The following is a 23,741-nucleotide window of genomic DNA, read 5'->3' on the forward strand; positions in this document are numbered from 1 at the left end:
ACTTGGGAGACGGAGGCAGCAGAATCACGTGAACCCAGGAGGCAGATGTTGCACTAAGCCAAGGTTGAGCCACTGCACCCTAGCCTGGGCAACAGAGCAAGATTCCGTCTCAAAAAAAAAAAGGATATGTCAGAGGAACCACCTGGCCATGGGACGGTAAAGGGTGGGATCCAGGCCTGACAAACCCACATGCCCACAGCATCCAAGGAATGAAAAACCGAATGTGGTGTCATGATCTCAGCACCTAGTTCACTTCCCGGCACTGTGTGTCCCAAATGACGTGCCGGCTCACATGCAAGAAGGAGAGCATACCAGGTTTCTAATTTAGGGTCTTGAATTAATGTGCAGAGACTGGCTACAGAGGGACCTGGGTTCACACCCTGGGGACAAAGTCTAGGGATGCAACAGGACGGAGGAAAGCTTCATTCACACTGAGGTGTAGACACCGAGAACAGTCACCTCAGGCTCCAGAGAGACTTCTGTGATATTAAAACAGGAAGGAGCCTGCCTGGGAAACCAATGACTTTTCTCCACCCACATTCCCTTGAGCTCCACCACCTGGAGGCCTCCTTGGCCTCCCTGCCCAGCAGCCCGCAAACTCACTTCCTTACAACATCTTTGGCCATCTCTGAGATCTGACTCCACTCTTCCTCTGGGAACTCAAAACTGCCTGTCATGATCTTTCTCCGCATATCCTTTGGGATAGTCCGGCTGTGGTGTTTGGAGTAAAAAGGAGGATATCCGCACAGCATCACATAGATAATCACCCCTAGGGACCACAAGTCACAGCTCTGAAAACAAAAAAGAAAATGGTCACTCACAGCAGAAGCAGAGCCCCCAAAGCCTCCATGACAGGCCCAGAAATAACCCCTGCAATATACAGGCTGCTATCACCTAGAGTCACTTAATAGACAAGGAAAGCTGAAGGAAGTCTTAAGAGAACTAGCCTTTCTCTCCATATTTTCAATCAGCTACCAATACTAATACATGCATCCCATCATACAAAGCCAGTCTGGGATGAAATAAACAGGTACTTTCATTCTCACTCTTCAGGCCCAAGCATCTATCTGATCCTTGTCTACAGGTATAGGATGCTTTGCCCCAGCCAGAAAAGTAATAGATACAAACCAGCTGGTTGTGAAACCTATATGTGGAAACAAAGCAACTAAGACACAGGTAGGCTCACCTACAATATAGCACAGGCCACTTCGTAAAGGCCCAAAGCAGTTTGATACAGATCATGGAGAGGACTGGAGGGAAGAACAGAAGATCTAAATGCATTCCTTTGACCATGAAGAACTCACTAAGTCCATTTGCAAGCTCTTACACCATTCGGGGGGAAGATACTGTGAAAAAAACAAAACTGCTACCAACTACCATGTCTGCAGGTAGCAGTAAGGTGACTCCATGGCCTATAATCACAGCATAAAGAAAGGACTCCTATTTCAGTTAAATGCAGTTCTATTTGTTTTGAAAACAGGGTCTGCAGAGGCTTCAATTCAAGCCTTTCTTGAACGATGAGATAAAAGGGGTGTCTGCCTAAGATGGCAGCCCAGTGAGCCTGCCACTCCCTCACACCACAGCTATGTGCTGCTCTGAAAAGTGAGCCTGCCACTGGGGCCCCACAACCCCTCACACCACAGCTGTGTGCTACTTTGAGCAAAGGCTGGATAACGGGGCATCTCAGCAACTCTCACCCATGTTTTCTTTCTTTCTTTTTTTTTTTTTCTGAGACAGCATCTCGCTCTGTTGCCAGGCTGAAGTGCAGTGGCACGATCTTGGCTCACTACAACCTCCTCCTCTCCAGTACAAGTGATTCTCGTGCCTCAGCCTCCCAAGTAGGTGGGATTACAGGCACACACCACCACGTCCAGCTAATTTTTTGTATTTTTAGTAGAGACAGGGTTTCACCATGTTGGCCAGGCTGGTCTCGAACTCCTGACCTCATGATCCACCTGCCTTGGCCTCCCCAAGTGCTTGGATTACAGGCGTGAGCCACCGCACCTGGCCTGCCCATGTTTTCACATTATACTAGTAGGTATTTGTGGATGACATAACTCATGCTGTAGAACAGAATCACAGTATAAAATTACAGGGGTGGAAAGGGACCTTCAATCCCTCACTTTCCAGAAAGGAAACTAATACTGCAGAGGTCATCTCATCTCTCAGGTCTTATCAAGAGTGAAACCAAGTGACCTCAACAATGTCACATAAAGAGTAGTGGAGCCACAGCAAGTATCCCAGCCTACTGCCTTTTTACCATTCTCAGGCCCTTCTCTTGTCATCTATAGCTAGCCTCAAGTCCCTAAGTAGCATCATTTTTTTTCTGATCTACTTACTCAGTGACTCCAGGGCCTGTTTCAAGAGGCCCTAAATTTCTTGTGCTTTAGGACAGATAGGATCAGGTGAGTGCGGTGGTTCATGCCCATAATCCCAGCACTTTGGGAGGCTGAGGCGGATGGGTCACCTGAGGTCAGGAGTTCAAGACCAGCCTGGCCAACAGGGCGAAACCTGGCCTTTACTAAAAATACAAAAAATAAGCTGGGCATGGTGGCAGGTGCCTGTAATCCCAGCTACTTTGGAGACTAAGGTAGGAGAATTGTTTGAACTCGGGAGAAGGAAGTTATAGTGAGCAGAGATCGCACTATTGCACTCCCACCTAGGTGACAAAGCAAGACTCTGTCTCAAGAAAAAAAAAAAAGGAAAGAATAGACAGGATCAATATATGGGCCACAGGCCAGGCGCAGTGGCTCACGTCTCTAATCCCAGCACTTTGGGAGGCTGGGGCGAGTGGATCACTTAAGGTCAGGAGTTTGAGACCAGCTTGGCCAACATGGAGAAACCCCATCTCTACTAAAAATACAAAAATTAGCCAAGTGTGGTGGCGTGAGCCTGTAATCTCAGCTACTTGGGAGGCTGAAGCAGGAGAATCACTTGGGCACAGGAGGCAGAGGTTTCAGTGAGCTGAGAAAACGCCACTGTACTCCAGTCTGGGCAACAGAGTGAGACTCTGTCTCAAAAAAAAAAAATGTGGGCTACAGATTAAGAACCATAATAGTACCAAGTAACATTTAAGAGCCCTTGCTATGTGTATCAGATACTGTTCTATACTGGGTATTTTATGAAGTAAGAAAGAAAAGTACCATAAATGACCACAAAGTGTTCTCTAGCTTGTGTGTCTCAGAAATGGCCTCCCCCTCAAAACACAAGCCAACCACATCTTTTCAGTGTGGCCAGTGGATTGTACAGACAGTCAAAAAAATAACCGGACAGGTGATCACAGCCCCTAATTACTGCTGCAAAAGCAAAATGGGTTCAAACCTTATTTGGTATTTCATCAAACAAAAACTTGAATTCCAAATACTTTTCTGCAAGTCTGGCTGCTTCCTTGGGGCAGGAAAATCAAGAGGTGAGAATGGAATTGGCCACATTCCCAGAGGGCCACAAACACCTCACTAAAGAGGAGAGGCTGTATCTGCTTAATGAAGAGAAGTATCTCTTCCTGTACCTTGTTATAAGTGTAGGGCGTCGGTGAGGTAGGTATGATGCCAGATTTCTCCTTCTGATGCCTTCTTTGTGCCTCCAGTACCTGTCAAGAATCAGACCAAAGGGGACCATTTACTGAAAATCACACCACCAATAACCTGCCTTGAGACAGGCTACTATAAGACTGAAGAAGGTAGACAACTGGCAATCAGCCATCAAAAAAAAAAAAAAAAAAAAAACTCCACATAAACACTACATTTCTAAAAACTTTTTTTCTTAAAACCAGTAATTTATCCATTAGCCAAGGAAAGACCCAGGTCAAGTACATAAAGATGAAGTGCCTAGAGAAGATTTCTCTCTTATTCTTGCCCATCAAGTAGTCTGAGAACACTGACTTTTTCCTGGGAATATCCCTTACACCTGTGCAAAAGCAGACCTGAACTGTCCAGATCAGCTTCAAGGCATCTGTCACCATCAGGGACTACAACAGTCACGTAGTCTAGGTGTTCAGTGTTCCAAGAAGGTAGCCACTGCCACTGTGGGACCATCATCCTGGCCAACCTCTCCAATGTCCCAAGAGGAGGGACTTCAGATGGGGGCACATTAGTAACCCCTCACTGTTCCTTGAAAGGTGACAGGATGCTGAGGCTCTGTGCTAGGGCACTTCATCCCACACCCAGACCTACCTGATAACGTCTTGGCCCCTGTGCCCACGAAGCTGCGTGGATAGAAGATACAACTGCTCCAGCTTAGCTGGGGGTTGCACTGCCACCTTGGGCAACTTTGCAAAGGCCACCTTCAATGCCATCTCTAAGACCTGCAGCTATCTTACCTAACAGAAATTCACTGACCATCTTATAAAAACCTACACCACAGTCTCCACGCAGAGGAGCTGGACTCCAGCTGTGACCACCATATAGAGTTTTTACACAAGAACAACAAAGTGAATGAATTAAACCCGAAAAATAAAACACCATTCACAACAGCAGAAAATATATTAAACATTAAGAATAAATCTCACAAAGACGTGAGAGACCTATAAACTGACTATATAATATGGCTGAATAAAATTATGAGGCAAACATCAATGGAGAGATACAGCTTGCTTATGGGTCAGAAGGCTCAGTATCACTAAAATCTTAGCACCTCCAAATTGAATGACAGCTCTAAAACAACCCCAGTCAAAACTCCCAGTAGTTTTTTAATAGAAATCAACAGCTGACTGTAAAGTTTACATGGAAATTGCAAAGAAGTCAGAATAGCAAAAACAACTTTGAAAATGAAGATCAAATGTAGAGGACCAACACTACCTGATTTCAAGAATTATTAATCTGTATTAATTTCTTTTGTGCACATAAAAGAAAAGATGGTAGACATCATTACTCATTAGGGAATTCAAGCTGTAGTAATCAACACAATGTGTTATTGGGGTAAAGACAGACAGAAAAAGAGATCAATGGAACAGAACGAGTCCAAAAACAAACTCACATATATATGTTCCATGATTTTTTATGAAGGCTCAAAAGCAATGCTGCAGAGAAAAGATAGCTTCTTCATTAATGGCTGCTTCTGAGGGTGGGGCTTAAAAGATAAAAATTAAAACAGAGTGGGCGCGGTGGCTCATGCCTGTAATCCCAGCACTATGGGAGGCCAAGGCAGGCAGATCATGAGGTCAAGAGATCCAGACCGGCCTGCTCAACATGGTGAAACCCTATCTCTACTAAAAATACAAAAATTAGCTCGGTGTGGTGGTGCACACCTGTAGTTCCAGCTACTCAGAAGGCTGAGGCAGAAGAAGCACTTGAACCTGGGAGGCAGAGGGTGCAATGAGCTGAAATCATGGCCACTGCATTCCAGCTGGTGACAGAGTAAGACTCCGTCTGAAAAAAAAAAAAAAATTAGAGCAAAACTGGGCTCAGTGGCTCATGTCTATAATCCCAGCACTTTAAGGGGCCAACATGGGCGGATCGCTTGAGGTCAGGAGTTCGAGACTAGCCTACCCAACATGGCGAAACCCCATCTCTACTAAAAATACAAAAAATTAGCAGGGTGTGGTGGTGGGCGCCTGTAATCCCAGCTACTTGGGAGGCTGAGATAGGAGAATCACTTGAACCCAGGAGACAGAGGTTGCAGTGAGCCGAGATCATACCACTGTACTCCAACCTAGGTGACAACAGCAAAACTCCGTCTAAAAAAAAGAAAACAAAACAAACAAACAAAAAACAGAACAACAAATTGTGCTCGAACAACTGGATATCCAAATGCTAATAAGTGAACTTGGATACATACCTTATGCATTATATACAAACTGACTCAATATGGATCACAGACCTAAATGTAAAACCTAATACTATATAAAACTTCTAGAAGAAAACATACAAAGATTTTTAATGTAGGAAACCAAAAGCACAGGCCCTAAAAAAGTTTTCTGATAAACTGGCATTCATCAAAATTAGAATTTTCTGCTCTTCAAAAAACACTGTTAAAAGAATGAAAAGATACACCACAGACTGGGAGAAAATCTTTGCAAAGCACAGATATAATAAGATTCATATCCATCTCCTGACAGCCTGGAAGAGTTTAAAAAAAAAAAAAAAAGACTCAGTTGGATGTGGTGGACCATGCTTGTAATCCCAGCAAGTTAGGAGGCTGAGGCAGAAGGATCACTTGAGCCCAGGAGTTCAAGACCAGCCTGGACAACATGGTGAGGCCCCATCTCTTAAAAAAAAAAAAAATTCTTAATTAGCTAGGCATGGTGGCATATACCTATGGTCCCAGCTCCTCAGGAGGCTGAGGTAGGAGGATCACTTGAGCCCAGGAGATTAAGGCTACAGGTGAGTTGTGATTGTGCCACTGCACTCCAGCCTGGATGACAGAGCAAGACCCTGTCTCCAAAAAAAGAAAAATAATATCCAAAATATACAAAGAACTCTGAAATTCAATAAGAAAATAAAAGCCAGGCATGGTGGGCTCATGCCTGTAATTACAGCACTTTGGGAGGCCGAGGCAGGCAGATCACGAGGTGGAGATCCAGACCACCCTGGTCAACTTGTCTCCACTAAAAATACAAAAATATTAGCTGGGTGTGGTGGCACATGCCTGTAGTCCCAGCTACTCGGGAGGCTGAGGCAGGAGAATCGCTTGAACCCAGAAGGCGGAAGTTGCAGTGAGCCGAGATCACACCACTGCACTCCAGCCTGGCGAAAGAGCGAGACTCTAAAAAAAAAAAAAAAAAAAAAGGAAGAAAAGAAAATAAACAACCCAATTTTGTAAATATAGAAAAGGTCCAAACAGACACTTCCCAAAGAAAATATACAGAAGGCAGGTGCAAACAAAAATGTTCACACAAAAGAAAAGATGGTAGACAACATTACTCATTAGGGAATTCAAATTAAAACTATAAAGAGGCCAGGTGTGGTAGCTCACATCTGTAATTCCAGCCCTTTGGGAGGCTGAGGTGGATCAAGAGGTCAGGAGTTCGAGACCAGCCTGACCAACATGGTGAAACCCCATCTCTACTAGAAATAAAAAATTAGCCAGATGTGGTGGCATGCACCTATAGTCCCAACTATTCAGGAAGCTGAGGCAGAAGAATCGCTTGAACCCAGGAGGTGGAGGTTGCAGCGAGCCAAGACTGCACCACTGTACTTCAGCCTGGACAATACAGCAAGACTCCATCCCAAAAAAAAAAAAGAAAAAAAAAAAACCTACAAATAAATACCACTACATATCCACTAAAATTGCCAAAATTAAAAGACTGAAATTTTCATACACTGCATTTTAAAAATGAGCTAATGGAGTCTTTTGTAGGACAAAAATATTAAAGAAAAAATAGGCAGGGCACAGTGGCTCATGCCTGTAATCTCAGCACTTTGAGAGGGTGAGGTGGGTACATCACCTGAGGTCAGGAGTTCAAGACCAGCTTGGCCAACATGATGAAACCCCGTCTCCACGAAAAATACAAAAAATTAGCTGGGCATGTGGCAGGCGCCTATAATCCCAGCTACTTGGGAGGCTGAAGCAGGAGAATCACTTGAACTGAGGAGATGAAGGTTGCAGTGAGCCAAGATTGCGCCATTGCACTCCAGCCTGGGCAACAAGAGTAAAACTCTGTCTCTCAATAAATAAATAAATAAATAAAAATAAGAAGTGAGCAAAGGACCTGGTAAACATTTCTCAAAAAAAGACATATGGATAGCCAACAGATATATCAAAAACTAAATTAAAACCACAATGAGGCAGGGGGCAGCAGCTCACACCTGTAATCCTAGCACTTTGGGGGGCCTATGCGGGTGAATCACCTGAGAGGTCAGGAGTTTGAGATCAGCCTGCCCAACATGGCGAAACCCCGTCTCTACTAAAAATACAAAAACCAGCCGGGCATGGTAGCATGCACCTATAATCCCAGCTACTCAGGAGGCTGAGGCAAGAGAATCACTTGAACCTGGGAGATGGAGGTTGCAGTGAGCCAACATTGTGCCACTGCATTCCAGCCTGCGCGATGGGAGACTCCATCTCAAAAAAATTAAAACCACGATGAAGTATTACCCCACACCTGTTACAACGGCTATTATAAAAAAGATAAAAGATAACAAGCGCTGACAATGATGTGGACTGGAGAAAAGGGAACCTTTGTACACTGTTTGTAGGAATGTGCATTAGTATGACCAACATGGAAAACAGAGAGAAGGGTCCTCAAAAAATTAAAACTAGAAATACCTTATCATCCAGCAATTCCTACTACTGAGTATGTATCAGTAGGGAAAAAGGGAAGGGAAGGGAGAAACAGAAAAAAGGATGAAAATACAAAAGATCAGAACCCCAGTTCCCTGTACAGTCTAACGTATATGTAATTGGAAGTCTCAGAAAGCAAGTAAAGAGAATAGTAGAAAAATCTTTGAAGAGATGATGTCTGAAAAATTTCCTATTTTTATTTGGATCCAAGGAACTCAACAGAGCCCTGGCAGGAAAAACAAAGGAACAAGAATACACATATAATCAAATTTTGGGGACTTTTTTAAAAAAAAAGCAACTTATTTTAGGTTTAGAGATACATGCGCAGGTTGATTATACAGGTGAACGGCAGCGGTGTCACAGGGGATTGGTGTAAGGATTATTTCATCACCCAGGTTATAAGCATAGGACCCAGCAGGTAGTTTTCTGATCCTCACCCTCCTCCCACCCAAACTATTGGGACTTCTGTTTCTGTCTAGGATAGAGAAAGCTGGAAAGTGTCAAAGATAAATTATAAAATCATTACTTTTTTTTTGAACCCATCAAGGATCAGATCTCAGGGCAACCAATTACTCTGAAATCTTTAAGTCAGGCCCTTCCAAGGAGAGAATGGGGAGTGAATCCTGGCTCACCTATGGCAGAGCCCTGGAGGAAGTGTATCACATATCATTTGGGTAAAAAGAATTCAGCTATGTTTTTAACAAACTGCGAAAGGCAAAGTGTGGGCTAGGATGACAGTACAGATCCTCTAGGAGCCATAGAAACAAGGAAGATTTATGTCTACTCCCATGCTCTTCTGCACAGACTTTCACCAGATATTCATGAGACTCAGGAATACAGGTCCTGCCCAACAACAGAAAAACAGAGACACCTCCTGGTCCCTCACTGCCTTCTCCCTTTCCGCAGGCTTGCAGGCACCAAGCAGTAACTGCCAGCAATCTACTGCTAAGTGGGGGCCAAGACTGTAAAGAGAGATCCTCTTTGAGGTATTTTGAAGTATAGGTGCACTTAAGTGGAATATTTTTAAAAACATCCATTAAAAAAAAAATGGCATCCCAGACCCCACCTAAGGTAACAGGACAGGAATCCCATGCCAGTGGGGCACTGAAGACAACCATAGCAACAACAAAACTCAAATTCAGCTCAACTTTTGAGTAGACTGATGTAACCTAATCCCAGCACTAAAGGCTGAGCAACAGAAGAGGCATGTCCCACATTTAGGCTCTCAAAAAATAAAAATAAAAAATCACTAGTATTTCTGTAAACTAGTTACAGTCAGAAAATGAATTTCTTTTTTTAGACAGAGTTTTGCTCTTTGCTGCCCAGGCTGGAGTGCAGTGGCGTGATCTTGGCTCACGGCAACCTCTGCCTCCCAGGTTCAAGCAATTCTCCTGCCTCAGCCTCCCGAGTAACTGGAATTACAGGCACCTGCCACCACGCCCGGCTAATTTTTTTATTTTTGGTAGAGATGGATTTTACCCTGTTGGCCAGACTGGTCTTGAACTCCTGACCTCAGGTGATCCGACCACCTCAGCCTCCCAAGGTGCTGGGATTATAGGCAGAGCCACCAAGCCCAGCAAAAAGCTTTTAAAATACCATTTCTAACAGCATCCAAAAACAAAATTTAAGGATAAATTTAAGAAAATATTTGCAAAACCTATAATGTTAAAAAGTATAAACATTTTTGAGAAAAATTAAAGACCTAAATAAATGGAAAGCTATATACCTTGTTCATCAGTTGGGGGACTTCTATATTGTTAAGGTATCAATTCTCTCCAAATTCATCTATAGATTAAACACAATCCCAGTCAAACCCCAGGAGGCTTTTCTGTTATAAAGAAGTGAATTCTAAAATGTAGAGAAATGCAAAGGATCTAGAATAGCCAAAACAATTTTGAAAATGAATAATTCTGAAGTCAAGACTTAATATAAAGCTATAATAGGCCAGGTGTGGTGGCTGGTGCCTGTAATCCCAGCACTTTGGGAGGTCACAGCAGGCAGATCACTTGAGGTCAGGAGTTCAAGACCAGCCCGGCTGACATGCGAAACCCCTCCTCTAAAATAAAAAATTAGCCAGGTGTGGTGGTGGGTACCTGTAATCCCAGATACTAGGTAGGCTAAGGCAGGAGAACTGCTTGAACCCAGGGGGTGGAAGTTGTAGTGATCCAAGACTGCATCACTGCACTCCAGCCTGGGCAACAAAGCAAGATTCCGTCTAAAAAAAAAAAAGCTAAAATAATTCAGATGCTCTTGCTATAGACACATATATTAAACAGAACAGAATCCTGAAATGACCAACAGATATATAGCCAACTGGTTTTCAACAAAACTGCAAGGGAATTCAGTGATGCAAGGACAGTCCTTTTACAAATGATGCTGCAACAACTTGACGTCCCTAAGGGGGAAAAAAAGAACCTGGTTTCTCATTTCATACACATACAAACTCAAATGAATTACAGACCCAAATGTACAAGCTAAAGCTATCCTCTTATAAGAAAACATCAGAGAAAATATTTATGCCCATGGATTTTAGGAACAAAAAGTACTAAGCATTAAAAAAATATATAATGGTGAAATAAACTTGATTAAAATTCAAAACTGGCTGGGCGCCGTGGCTCACGCCTATAATCCCAGCACTTTGGGAGGCTGAGGCGGGTGGATCATGAGGTCAAGAGATCCAGACCATCCTGGCCAACATGGTGAAACTCTGTCTCTACTAAAAATACAAAAATTAGCTGGGCAGGGTGGCGCGTGCCTGTAATCCCAGCTCCTCGGGAGACTGAGGCAAGAGAATTGCCTGAACCCAGGAGGCAGAGGTTGCGGTGAGCCGAGGTCGCGCCATTGCACTCCAGCCTGGGTAACAAGAGCGAAACTCCATCTCAAAAGAAGAAGAAGGAAAAAAAAAGAATCTTAAAATGGGGAGTTATCCAGGTAAGGCCAATGTGATCAGTAGGGTCTTTATAAGAGGCAGGCAAGAAGGTCAAAGTCATAGAGAGAGACACTGGAAGATGCTATACTACTGCCTTTGATGATGAAGAAAGAGGCTACAAGCCAAATAATGTAGGCAACCTCCAGAAGCTGGAAAAGGCAGGAAATGGATTCTCCCCTAGAGCTTCCAGAAGAACACATTCCTGCTGACACCTTGATTATAGCACTGAGTACCATTTCAGACTTCTCATCTCCAGAAGTATAAGGTAATAAATTTCTGTTGTTTTTAGCTACTAAGTTTGTGGCAATATGTTACAGTAGCAGTAAGAATACAGCATATACATGGCAAAGAACATGTCCAGAATATTTAAAAATTCTTATACCTCAAATTCTTTAATGAAAAACCAACAATAACAAAAGGGCAAAAGATGAAAATCCATACTTCTCAACAGAATGGCTATTAAACACGTACAAAAAGTGCTCCAAAACAGTCACCATCAGGAAAATGTCATGATTAAAACCATAATGAAGTAATATTCTGCTCCTATAGAATGGCTAAGATGACAAGTGCTGAAAAGTGAAGAGCATGAGGCGTTAGTAAAAATGTGAAACAACTGGAACACTAGACATTGCTGCTAGAAGCATAAAATGGTACAACCATTTTGGGAAAAAGACACTGGCATGGGGGAACATGTCCCCCAAAAACTGTAAATGAGTGTTCCTAGCAGCTTTCTTCATAATAGCCAAAAATGAGAAACAACCCCAAATCCTGTCAGCCAGTGAATGGAAAAAACAAATGCGCCTTAGATATATAATGGAATACTACTTGGCAATGAAAAGGAAGTAATGAGTGATAAATGCAGGAACGTGGATGAATCTCAAAAACATGCTAAGAAAAAGAAATGAAACATACGAAGTCCACGATTACATTTTTATGAAATTCTTCAACGGGCAAAACTAACCAATAACAACAGAAAGCAGGTCAGTGGTTGCCTAGGACCAGGGGTTAAGTTGGGAGGGGACTGACTGCAAAGAGGCACAGGCAGCTTGTGAAGTGAGGGACATGTTCTGCATCTTAATTGCGGTGGTCGTCATACAGGGTATATTATTTGTCACAACTCATCAAACTCTTGTTGAAGTAGAGGTACTTTACTGTATGTAAATCTTACTCCTAAATCATACCTCAAGAAAGTCGATTTTAAAAGAATAAAAGGTCTACATCAAATAAGGAAATCTGTCAGTCTCTAAAGCTAAGTTCTCCCCATCCCATCTGTACTATATGCTTACTTATGCTGTAGAATAGAAGGAACACGAGTCTATGGGCAGCTGGGTGACAGATCTTAGTATAGAAACAGCACATGCTTACCTGCGGTGCTACATAGTAAGGGGTGAATTGGGGTGTCATCAAGTCACCTTGGTCAATTTTGGCAAATCCAAAGTCACACAACTTCACTGGCGCATCCTAAAATTTTAAAAAGTGGGAGTCACTGCTCCGGAGTGCTCAGTAAATATTAAAGGAAAATCCAGGTATAAGACATGTTACCCTGAGCTCCAACAAGTTTATTTCTGGCTGAGATGCGAGCTTATGAAAATAACATGTCGCCAGGTCTGGAGACAATGATTCACATTGAGGAACTGTTCTTAGCAATGCAGAAGTAGGGAATTCCTACCCACTCACACGGCTATCTTTGCTTTAGAACTCCTAAGGACAGCACTAAAATCAAGGTCTTCGCCTAGTGCCCCTTCACTCTAAGACCCCATCACCTCTCATCTATCCGGGGTGCTGCTTCACTCTTAGTATCTGCTGTAAGATTCATGATAGCCAGAGCAACTTATCTGGTGGGACATGGGGCAGGGGACAGGGCTGAAAGGGAAAACAGCAAATGAAACCATCAAATTTCAAGGTAATACATAACAGCATTTAGATTCCTGCCCCTTCCCAAATAATATCTAAAATCCTAAGTCCCACAAATACATATCAGTATCATCCAAATTATCAATGCCAGGAGTACAGTAGTACAGCTTCTCTGAGCTTCTAGCAAGGGAATGGGTTAAGCTGTTTGAAGCACTTTGGCCTAATCCTTCTTCACCATGAATTCAGAGCACTCCAAACACACCCACTCCTGAACTATGTTAAGAGTAGCAGCACTAAAATGCAGAAAAACAAGTCTTCTCACCAAAGAGTTGTCCTTAAAAAGCAGATTTTCGGGCTTGAGGTCTCTGTGCGCAATGTTTAACAAGTGACAGTGCCGCAGAGCCAAAGCTATCTGAAAAAAGACACAATGGAACAGCCGCTTCTTAGAAAAGATCACTCTTTAACACCCCTGGGATAGAGAACTCAGGATGTTAAGAAACAAGCCTTCATTAAGACTGTGTTCAGTTTCAATTTTAAAGCAGAAATTAAGAAAGACTTGGAATACTGAGAAACAGAAATGGATTAAGCTTAGTTTAACTGCAACTTGTATTCTGTCAAACAGAAAGAAAAATATGATGGTACAGCAATCTTTGTCAGAGTAAACTGATGGATAAATCCTGTAAGAAATGAAAAAATGAAATGCTCTGACTTTCATTCATCTGAGGTATGACAGGCACTGCAGAAGAAACACCTAAGCTGAGCAATGGTCAGCAGGTGTGGGTTTCCCACAGCAGGGCTACAGGCAGGATAGCCCGGCTCAGACAAGAATGGCACTCTCCAGGGAGCTGAAGGTCAAGAAATCAGCTGACTGGGTTTTTCCAACTAATACTGGAAACTCATTTTGCTCATCATACTTGATGAAAATGTTGCCTGTTTATGTGGATTTGAAAGGGTCTTGTTTTACAGAAGATTATCAGAGCTCATCCTTTAATCCTAATACTTGAAAAAAATTAAAGGTATAATTTTAAAAATCAAACAGAAAGAATAGATTCTGCCTGTTCTTTAACTCTCAATATGGAATTTTCTCAGCAATCCAAATTATCAGTTCCTCCTTACCAGAAAGGAGGCATCCAAAATTGTTTAAGGTTCACAGAAAACTTGGAAGCATTTTTTATTAAGAAGCAATTGGGCTGTGCTTCCTAATTGTCTTTGTTTTGCTTGCTTGGTATGAAAATAAGCCTTGAGGGTTTAGCTTTTCACCTCTCCAAGAAGTGATTATCAGTTGAATTTCTAGCATTGTTTGTGACATAAATCATTTCTATAGCAATAAAATGTGATATCAAAATAGAATATAACCAGTAATAATCCAGAATTACAAAGATCTTAGGATATTATTAAATCTAAAGAAATGACAGAAAGGTGACTCACATGCAGGAAGCATCTTAGAATATATTTTTATACCATACAATCTTTCAGGTGGTATCAGCAGCATTTTACCTCAAAGTCCAATAACAGTACTTGGTAGCTACATGCCTAGAGATACCTGCAGTCTACTAAGGAGTTAAAATCACCTTCCCTCCAGAGTTTACGGAAATCTCACAGTAGCCGCAGGAAACAGTTGACAATCAAATAAGAACACAGGCTCCCCCTCCCCCAAGTATAAAAGGGGTCACATTTCTCCTGTCAAAACATCTTTTCTGATTACATAACAAAGCAGGCAATGAGAAGTCAAATAGAGCTTTTCTTTAAGGATTCTTTTATTCCCCCCAATGAAATTGCGCTTGTTAACCAACTTCGTTGGCAGTTTGATTGGTACCTGGGGTTAACTTGCCTGCTTTGTTACTTGGCTGGCTTGCTTCTCTGTAAAGTGCCGGTGCTGGCTGATTCTGTGAAATAGCTCTCCCCCTTCCATCATCTCCATTACAATTAAGAGTCGGGCCCTGTTTGAAAGCATTTCATTTTGTTAAGTTTAAAAAAAAAAAGAAAGAAAAGAAAAAGAAACAAAAAAACCCTGAAACATTAAGAAGCTGACCTAAAGATATCTCATCTACAAAGTGTGTAACGACTTCCTAAGTCCAAGGTAACACAGCTACTAAGAGCAAAAATTCTCGTGTTCTAAAAAAACTTTTTAATGTGATTTTTGCTTCCTGCTTTCTTTCATATATGTTTCCTGCTTCTATCCAAATGCTTTCACCAACAGAGCACAGTTGTGAAGAATAATTGTTTGATTTCTCATTTGTTTTTAAAATTCTGTCTTGTTCCATCCGGAAAATTCCTACCCTTGCTTCAAGTCCTGGCTTCCACAGAGCCTCTGTGAGACACCTCTCCTCCCAGACTACAGTTAGCAGCTCCTCTCCTTTGTACGCTTACAATATTTCAGGATGTGGGGCAGCACTTTGGGAGGCCGAGATGGGAGAAACACAAGGACAGGAGATCGAGACCATCTGGCCAACATGGTGAAACCCCATCTCTACTAAAAATACAAAAAAGTTAGCTGGGCGTAGTGGTGCACGCCTGTAGTACCAGCTACTCGGGAGGCTGAGGCAGGAGAACTGCTTGAACGCAGGAGGCGGAGATTGCAGTGAGCCGAGATCATGCCACTGCACTACAGCCTGGATGACAGTGTGAGACTCCATCTCAAAAAAAAAAAAAAGTATTTCAGAGATGCCTATCCTTAGTAGCTACCGCACTGCTATGATGAGAGGTTTACATCTTAGTCTCCCCCCAAAAACACATACTTTAATTTTGAATTCCATCAAAGAGACTTAGAATGCCACCCAATATGCTTGTCAAACATTTGGTAACTAAAAGAATCATGTTGATTTCTTTCTTTAAAAGTAAAGTCAGACTAAGCAATAAAGGCTTTTTGTTTTATCAGCCTCTAGGACTTTGCCTAGAATAATATTTGGGCCCCTTTTACTGATTTGAAATATAATTTGTTTAAATTCCACTTTAAATGCTTTCTTTAAATGAGAAGGTAATCAGAATAATCAGGGAACCTGAAGTGGCAGGGGCATAGATGAAACTAGACTGACCATGAGAGGATTACTTTTGAGGATGGTCAAGAGAACATGGAGATTCATTACATAATTCTGTCTGCTTTTACAAATGCTTGACATTTTCCGAATTACAAAAAGGGAGATTGAGGAGGAAGGGAGGGAGAGAAGGAAGAGCAGAGAAAGGGAGGGTAGGAAGGAGGAGAGGGAGGGGGACAGAGTACATAAAAGAGAGGACAACTCCACTACCCCTTGGCCTACATACGGGCATGTGATGATAATACCTTGTAGTCTTACCTAGGGCTGGACTCATGAGGAAACTGGACACTGTTAGCAAACACTTCAATAATCTGAACTATGTTTGGGTGTGTGGCGCACATCATGTGTAGACGTACCTTAAAGAGAAGAGAGGAAATATTTCCATAGGTAGGGGATACCAACAATTTCTCTCCAAACTTCTCTCCAAAAACTGATCACACTAGGTACAAGCCTACTACAATAAAAACTTTATCATCCAGAATGATGTAAAAAGCCAATATTTTCAAAGATTATCTCCTTAATGCTTTTTTTTTTTTTTTGAGATGGAGTTTTGCTCTTGTTACCCAGGCTGGAGTGCAACGGCGAGATCTCGGCTCACTGCAACCTCCGCCTCCTGGGTTCAGGCAATTCTCCTGCCTCAGCCTCCTGAGTAGCTGGGATTACAGGCATGCACCACCATGCCCAGCTAATTTTTGTATTTTTAGTAGAGATGGGGTTTCACCATGTTGACCAGGATGGTCTCGATCTCTTGACCTCGTGATCCACCTGCCTCGGCCTCCCAAAGTGCTGGGATTACAAGCTTGGGCCACCACGCCTAGCCTCCTTAATGCTTTTTCCATGAATAAAACCTCATCAACAAATTTACTTCCTAATGTCCCATTTATTTGCAAATGAAAATCTGGCAAAAAAACTCATTTAATTTAGAAATTATTCACACATCTTTATGCAAAAGAAGTCCTTAATTGCACATGTTATTAGCATGTCATTACCATATCCAGATAATTTAAAACCAATGTATAGCCAGGGGCAGTGGCTCACACCTGTAATCCCAATTCTTTGGGAGGCCAAGGCAGGTGATCACTTGAGCCCAGGAGCTCGAGAGCAGCTTAGGCAATATGGTAAAACCCCATGTCTACAAACAATACAAAAAAAAAAAAAAATTGGCCAGGCATGGTGGCACATGCCTGTAATCCCAGCTACTCAGGAGGCTGAGGTGGGAGGATCACTTGAGCCCAGGGAGGTCAAGACTGTAGTGAGCCGTGATGGTGCTACTGCACTCCAGCCTGGAGCTACTAAATGGAACTACTAAATGCCTCTTTGCAAGTATATTTTATGAAATTCTAGAAAGACTAGTCAGATATATGCTGCCATGCTGTAGAGGTTTATATCCCTGACCAAGTTGATTAAATTATTGTAATAACTGAATAAAGAACAAGACCCTGTCACAAACAGAAACAAACACAATGTGTATTTTTAAAAACTAGAAACATCCTCAGAGTCCTCCTGCAGCATCACTTTCTATACATCATTCACCTGACCCTTCCTTGTGCTATTTCATCTCCAACTCCAAGTACCTTTTTAGATAGGCAAAACTGAAGTAATCTGAATACATTAGGGTCCAAGAATCACATTAATTTAAAAAAAAAACAAGAGGTGGCTGAAAGGAAATGACTCAATGGCTTTTGATACTGACAGATCTAGGACTATTTTAAAATGATAGCATGAATAGGGAAGAGAGGTGAAGTTTGGACGTAAAACTTTCTATGCATCTCTGTATTCTCTCTAAAAAGCTGCCTTACTTGCAAAAAGAACAATTCTTAAGCATTTCAAATATTTAATCAAGTCACGGCAATAAAGCATACCTCATTTCTGGCTTTTGGACGATCAAGAAGAATTTTCAGTGCAAACCGTTCTTGGGTAGATTTCTTTACACAGACTCTAGATTTGGAGGAAAAAAATCAATCAGAGATCATATACGTTACAATGAAAATCAACAAGTTTTTTCTTTGAGATTTGTACTTCTCATCAAGGATATGGCCAAGTGCATCAGAACAAACTTGCCCCCAAGGGTAGCAGGTGGGGACACCGGCCTCTGCCAAGCTGCCAATGCTCAGCCCTCAGCTACTAAGCAATGCAATAGCAACTCGATGCTGTGGGTCAGTAAAAAAGTAATGGGCTCAGTTAGCTACAGGTGATTCTCACAGTGGCCCCACAGTCTCAACATCTGAAATGACTCCATAAAAATGTTAGACCGGACCGAGCATAGAAAGTTAACACCAAGACAAAAGTATGCCAAACTGCAGGGTCTTTATTGCCGGCAGCCACGGAGGACTCACGTCTCTCCAACCCGTGGCACCAAAAGGAGGGTGCCAAGACATTTTATACCCATAAAACCACCTTGGGAGTGAGGGTGGGAGCGGGGATGGGGATGAAGGGCTTAGACATTCCGAGGGCTGAGGGATTCTGTAAATCACCTCCTGGGCAGAGGCGAGGGTGAGGGGGCTCCAGACATTCCAAGGGCCAGGGGACTTTTGTCATTCTGATTGTTTACTTAAGTGGTTTACAGAAGTCAAGATAAACATCAGTTTACACATTATCTGGGTAGGGTGGAAATCACAGATCTTAGTTACTTATTACAAGTCACAGGAGCCAAGATGGCATGGGTTAGGACTGCTTGCCTGTCACATTAGGGTCACAGAGAGCAGTTACTGATAAGCAAAGGTAAGCAGCTTTACATAGTAGTTATTTTGCCAAGCAAACTAGCAGTTTTATTTACAGAAGCCAAGGCCAGCAGTTATTGTGAGAGAATGGGGCAGCCATTACAACTTAATTTTGGAAAACAGCTTTGTCTTGTATAAAATGGCGTTGCTCAGGTTCTAACTTTAGGCTAGCTATGTTACAAAAAGACCATGTGACTTGGTCACTTAATTTCTAAATACATGAGAAAAAGCCTAACATAAAACCTGTACTTATTAAATTCAGGCTATTTCTCAAACCTAGTACACCTAATGTGTCTAATTCAAGATGTATTTCAAATGGCCCTTTCAGAGTTTGCACATGCCAACATTTTGCCATAATTCTCATATGGATCTCTTACCTAACTGGACCACTAATTCCAGCTCCCAGCTTCTGAGTCCAATTGATATTGTATTCTTCTAAAATGGAAGTTTCCTATTAATACAAAAAAATGGGAGAGGACCGTGATTCCCCAGTTAAAGCTAAATAAGCAGAGTTGGGACAACAGAAGACCCATCATTCAACAGCTCATCTTCTAAGAAACTGATAAGCAAAATTTTGTGTTCTACAGAGCTTTATAACTAGACATTTTGTCTACATGACTCCATTAGACATTGTTTACCAGTTTTCCAACAAGAAAGCAAAGACTTCAAGATAAAAAATTATTCAGCTCACTTACAAGGTTCATATACTTAGACAATCAATGCTTGCGGGGGGGATCTAAGAGGAAAACATTTTTTTCAAAATGCATCAACTACTAAATGCCTCTTTGCTACAATAGTCAAATATATATATGTACACACACACACACACACACACACACACACACACACACACACACACACAAACTTTTTTCTTTTTTTGACACAGAGTTTGGCTCTTTTTGCCCAGGATGGAGTGCAATGGTGCAATCTCGGCTCACTGCAACCTCTGCCTCCCAGGTTCAAGCGATTCTTCTGCCTCAGCCTCCCAAGTAGCTGGGACTACAGGCGCCTGCCACCACGCCCAGATAATTTTTTATATTTTTAGTAGAGACAAGGTTTCACCATGTTAGTCAGGATGATCTTGATTTCCTGACCTCCTGATCCACCCGCTCGGCCTCCCAAAGTGCTGGGATTACAGGCGTGAGCCACCTCAGCCCGTCTGGACAAGCATATTTTATGAGATTCTAGAAAGATTAGCCAGATATATGCTGTCATCCTGTAGAGGCCTATATCCCTGAACAAGTTGATTAAATTATTGGAATAACTGAATAAATTGAGACTTAAAACTTCAAATAGTAATATCATAGTAAACATCTAATTTCCAACAGTATATAGACATACTCTATTCTGTCATGTTCATTATATATTTCTGATAGAAATAACTTTCAGCAGTTTAGAATAAAGCCTCTATTGTTTAATGAAAGTTTTAATGGAATTCTTGGGTAACCACTGCATGTTAGCCTCTATTGCTGTATACTTTTAGGTAAGAAAGAATTTAATTCATTCATTCATTCATTCACTCACTTACTTATTTTAAGAGACAGGGTCTCAGCTGGGTGCAGTGGCTCACACCTGTAATCGCAGCACTTTGGGAGACCAAGGCAGGCAGATCACAAGGTCAAGAGATCAAGACCATCCCACCCAACATGGTGAAACCCTATCTCTACTAAAAATACAAAAATTAGCTGGGTGTGGTGGTGCGTGCCTGTAGTCCCAGTTACTGTGGAGGCTGAGGCAGGAGAATCACTTGAACCCAGGAGGCAGAGGTTGCAGTGAGCCAAGATCGCACCACTGCACTGGAGCCTGGCAACAGAGCAAAACTCTATCTCAAAAAAAAAAAAAAAAAAAAAAAAAAAGAGACAGGGTCTCACTCTGTTACCCAGGCCAGAGTGCAGTGGTGTGATTATTTCTCACAGTAGCCCAGCACTCCTGGGCTCAAATGATTCTCCCACCTTCCCCTCCTGGGTTCACGTGATTCTCCTGTCTCAGCCTCTGGAGTAGCTGGGACTACAGGCACATGCCACCACGCTTGCTAATTTTTTTTATTTTAGTAGAAACGGGGTTTCACCATCTTAGCCAGGATGTTCTCATCTCCTGACGTGATCCGTCTGCTTCGGCCTCCCAAAGTGATGGGATTATAGGCATGAGCCACTGCACCTGACCTGTACCCTTTTATTTCATATTGAAAATAATTACTAGGCTGGAAGCAGTCAAGCCTGCACGACAGAATGAGATTCTGTCTCAGATGAAAAAAAAAAAAGGAATAAATCTATCAAAGGGCAGGATTTATAGATTTACACACTGGAAACTAGAAACTTCTTAGGGAAACTGAAGAAGCCCTAAAGAAATGGAAAGCTTATAGATAATACACTTAACCTTTGAACAACCTAAGGGTTAAGGGCACTGACCCCTTGGGCAGTTGAAAATCTGCATATAGCCAGGGCAGGGCTCACACCTGCAATCCCAGCACTTTAGAAGGCCGAGGTGGGCAGATCACGAGGTCAGAAGATCAAGACCATCCTGGCTAACAAGGTAAAACCTATCTCTACTAAAGGATACAAAAATATTAGCCAGGTGTGGTAGCACGCCCCTGTAGTCCCAGCTACTTGGGAGGCTGAGACAGGAGAATCGCATGAACCTGGGAGGCGGAGGTTGCAGTGAGCTGAGATCGTGCCACTGTACTCTAGCCTGGATGACAGAGTGAGACTCTGTCTCAAAAAAAAAAAATAAAAATAAAACAAAACAAAACAAAACTCTTGGCCAGGTGCAGTGGCTCATGCCTGTAACCCTAGCACTTTGGGAGTCTGATGTGGGCGGATCACCTCTGGAGGAGGTCAGGAGTTTGAGAACAGCCTGACCAAGACGGAGAAACCCTATCTCTACTAAAAAATACAAAATTAGCTAGGCATAGTGGCACGTGCCTGTAATCCAATCTACTCGGGAGGCTGAGGGAGAATTGCTTGAACCTGGGAGGCGGAGGTTGTGGGGTGAGCCAAAATCACACCACTGCACTCCCGTCTGGGCAACAAAAGCAAAACTCCTTCTCAAAAAATAAAATAAAATGGACAAAACAGGCTGGGTGTGGTGGCTCATGCCTGTAATCCTAGCACTTTGGGAAGCCAAAGTAGGTGGATCACCTGAGGTCAGGAGTTCAAGACCAACCTGGCCAACATGTTGAAAACCCGTCTCTGCCAAAATACAAAAATTAGCCAGGCATGATGGTGGGTGCCTGTAATCCCAGCTACTCAGGAGGATGAGACGGGAGAATCACTTGAACCTAGGAGATGGTGGTTGCAGCAAGCCGAGATCGCACCACTGCACTCCAGCCTTAGCGGCTAAGTGAGACTCCATCTCAAAAAAAAAGGCAAAAGATTGGAATAGACCCTTCACCAGAAAAGAAACACAAATGGCAAATCTGCATGCAAAAAAATGTCCATAATACCAGGACACACCCACGAGAAGGACTAAATTAGGAAGACTGGGCTGGGCGCAGTGGCTCAAGCCTGTAATCCCAGCACTTTGGGAGGCCAAGGCGGGTGGATCACGAGGTCGACAGATCGAGACCATCCTGGTCAACATGGTGAAACCCTGTCTCTACTAAAAATACAAAAATTAGCTGGGCATGGTGGTGCGTGCCTGTAATCCCAGCTACTCAGGAGGCTGAGGCAGGAGAATTGCCTGAACCCAGGAGGCGGAGGTTGCGGTGAGCCAAGATTGCGCCATTGCACTCCAGCCAGGGTAACAAGAGCGAAACTCCACCTAAAAAAAAAAAAAAAAAAAAAATTAGGAAGACTGAAAATACCAAACATTTGTGAAGATGGTAGAAAAAACTAGGACTTTCAAACACTGCCAGTGGGAATGTATAATGGTACAACCACTTTGGAAAACAGTTTGGTGGTTCCTTAAAAAGTTAAACAAGAGCTTACTGTACTGCCCAGTTATTCTACACCTATCTACACAGAATGATTACATATATTCACAAAAAACTTGTACAGTTTTATCACTTTATTCATAACAGCTAAAAACTAGAAATAATCTAAATGTCCAATAACTGAGAATGGATAAGCGATAAAGACTACTGCTCAGCCAGGCACAGCAGCTCACGCCTGTAATCCCAGAACTTTGGGAGGCTGATCATGAGGACAAGAGATCGAGACCATCCTGGCCAATGTGGTGAAAAACCTGTCTTTACTAAAAATACAAAAATTAGCTGGGCATGGTAGTACACGCCTGTAGTCCCAGCTACTAGGGAGGCTGAGGCAGGAGAATCACTTGAACCTGGGAGGCGGATGTTGCCGTGAGCCGAGATTGGCCACTGCACTCCAGCCTGGCAACAGAGCAAGACTCCGCCTCAAAAAAAAAAATTAAAAAAACTACACCTCAATAAAAAATAACTACTAAAGCATGCACCAACATGGATGAACCTGAGAAATCTGCTAAGAAACCAAACACATGGCCGGGCGCAGTGGTGGCTCACACCTGACATCCTAGCACTTTGGGAGGCCAAGGCGGGCAGATCACAAGGTCAGAAGATTGAGACCATCCTGGCCAACATGGTGAAACCTTGTCTCTACTAAAAATGCAAAAATTAGCTGGGCATAATGGTAGATGCCTGTAATGCCAGCTATTCAGGAGGCTGAGGCAGAATTGCTTGAACTGGGATGCGGAGGTTGCAGCGAGCCAAGAATGGGCCACTACACTCTGGCCTGGCGACAGAGCAAGACTCCATCTCAAAAAAAAAAAAAAAAAAAAAAAAAAAAGAAAAAGAAAAAAAAGAAATCAAACACATAAAACTGGTAAGTGATTTCACTAATTTATAATTTCTAGAAAAGGCAAAAACTATAGTGACAAAGCAAATTAGTGGGTGTAACGGGCAAGGAATGGGAACAGGGGATGACTACAACCAGGCAAAGGAACTTTCTAGAAGGAATGGAGATGTTCTATACCAGACTGTGACAATGGCTACAAAACTCTATCAGTGGG

The 23,741-nt window shown here is 42.6% G+C and overlaps 1 protein-coding gene across 4 annotated transcripts in view; it reads right to left on the bottom strand.

Moving 5' to 3' along the window:
- The window catches only part of MAPKAPK5 (MAPK activated protein kinase 5), a 37,621-nt gene that overhangs the window by 9,154 nt on the left and 4,726 nt on the right, over positions 1–23,741 (bottom strand). For 2 of the 4 annotated variants that reach the window (XM_003932240.3, XM_010342869.3), the window contains exons 2-9: positions 19,136–19,209; positions 17,901–17,976; positions 16,297–16,394; positions 14,835–14,943; positions 13,326–13,415; positions 12,515–12,610; positions 3,509–3,589; positions 604–791 (exon numbers count right to left, since the gene is read on the bottom strand). In XM_003932240.3, coding sequence (XP_003932289.1) covers positions 604–791; positions 3,509–3,589; positions 12,515–12,610; positions 13,326–13,415; positions 14,835–14,943; positions 16,297–16,394; positions 17,901–17,976; positions 19,136–19,209 — 812 coding nt within the window. Of the gene's footprint in view, positions 1–603; positions 792–3,508; positions 3,590–12,514; positions 12,611–13,325; positions 13,416–14,834; positions 14,944–16,296; positions 16,395–17,900; positions 17,980–19,135; positions 19,210–23,741 lie in introns of those variants that run through there. The other 2 variants (XM_039472334.2, XM_074402222.1) reach the window with 2 other exon arrangements.

This window comes from Saimiri boliviensis, chromosome 7 (genome assembly GCF_048565385.1).
Source record: "Saimiri boliviensis isolate mSaiBol1 chromosome 7, mSaiBol1.pri, whole genome shotgun sequence".
Lineage (NCBI taxonomy): Eukaryota > Metazoa > Chordata > Mammalia > Primates > Cebidae > Saimiri > Saimiri boliviensis.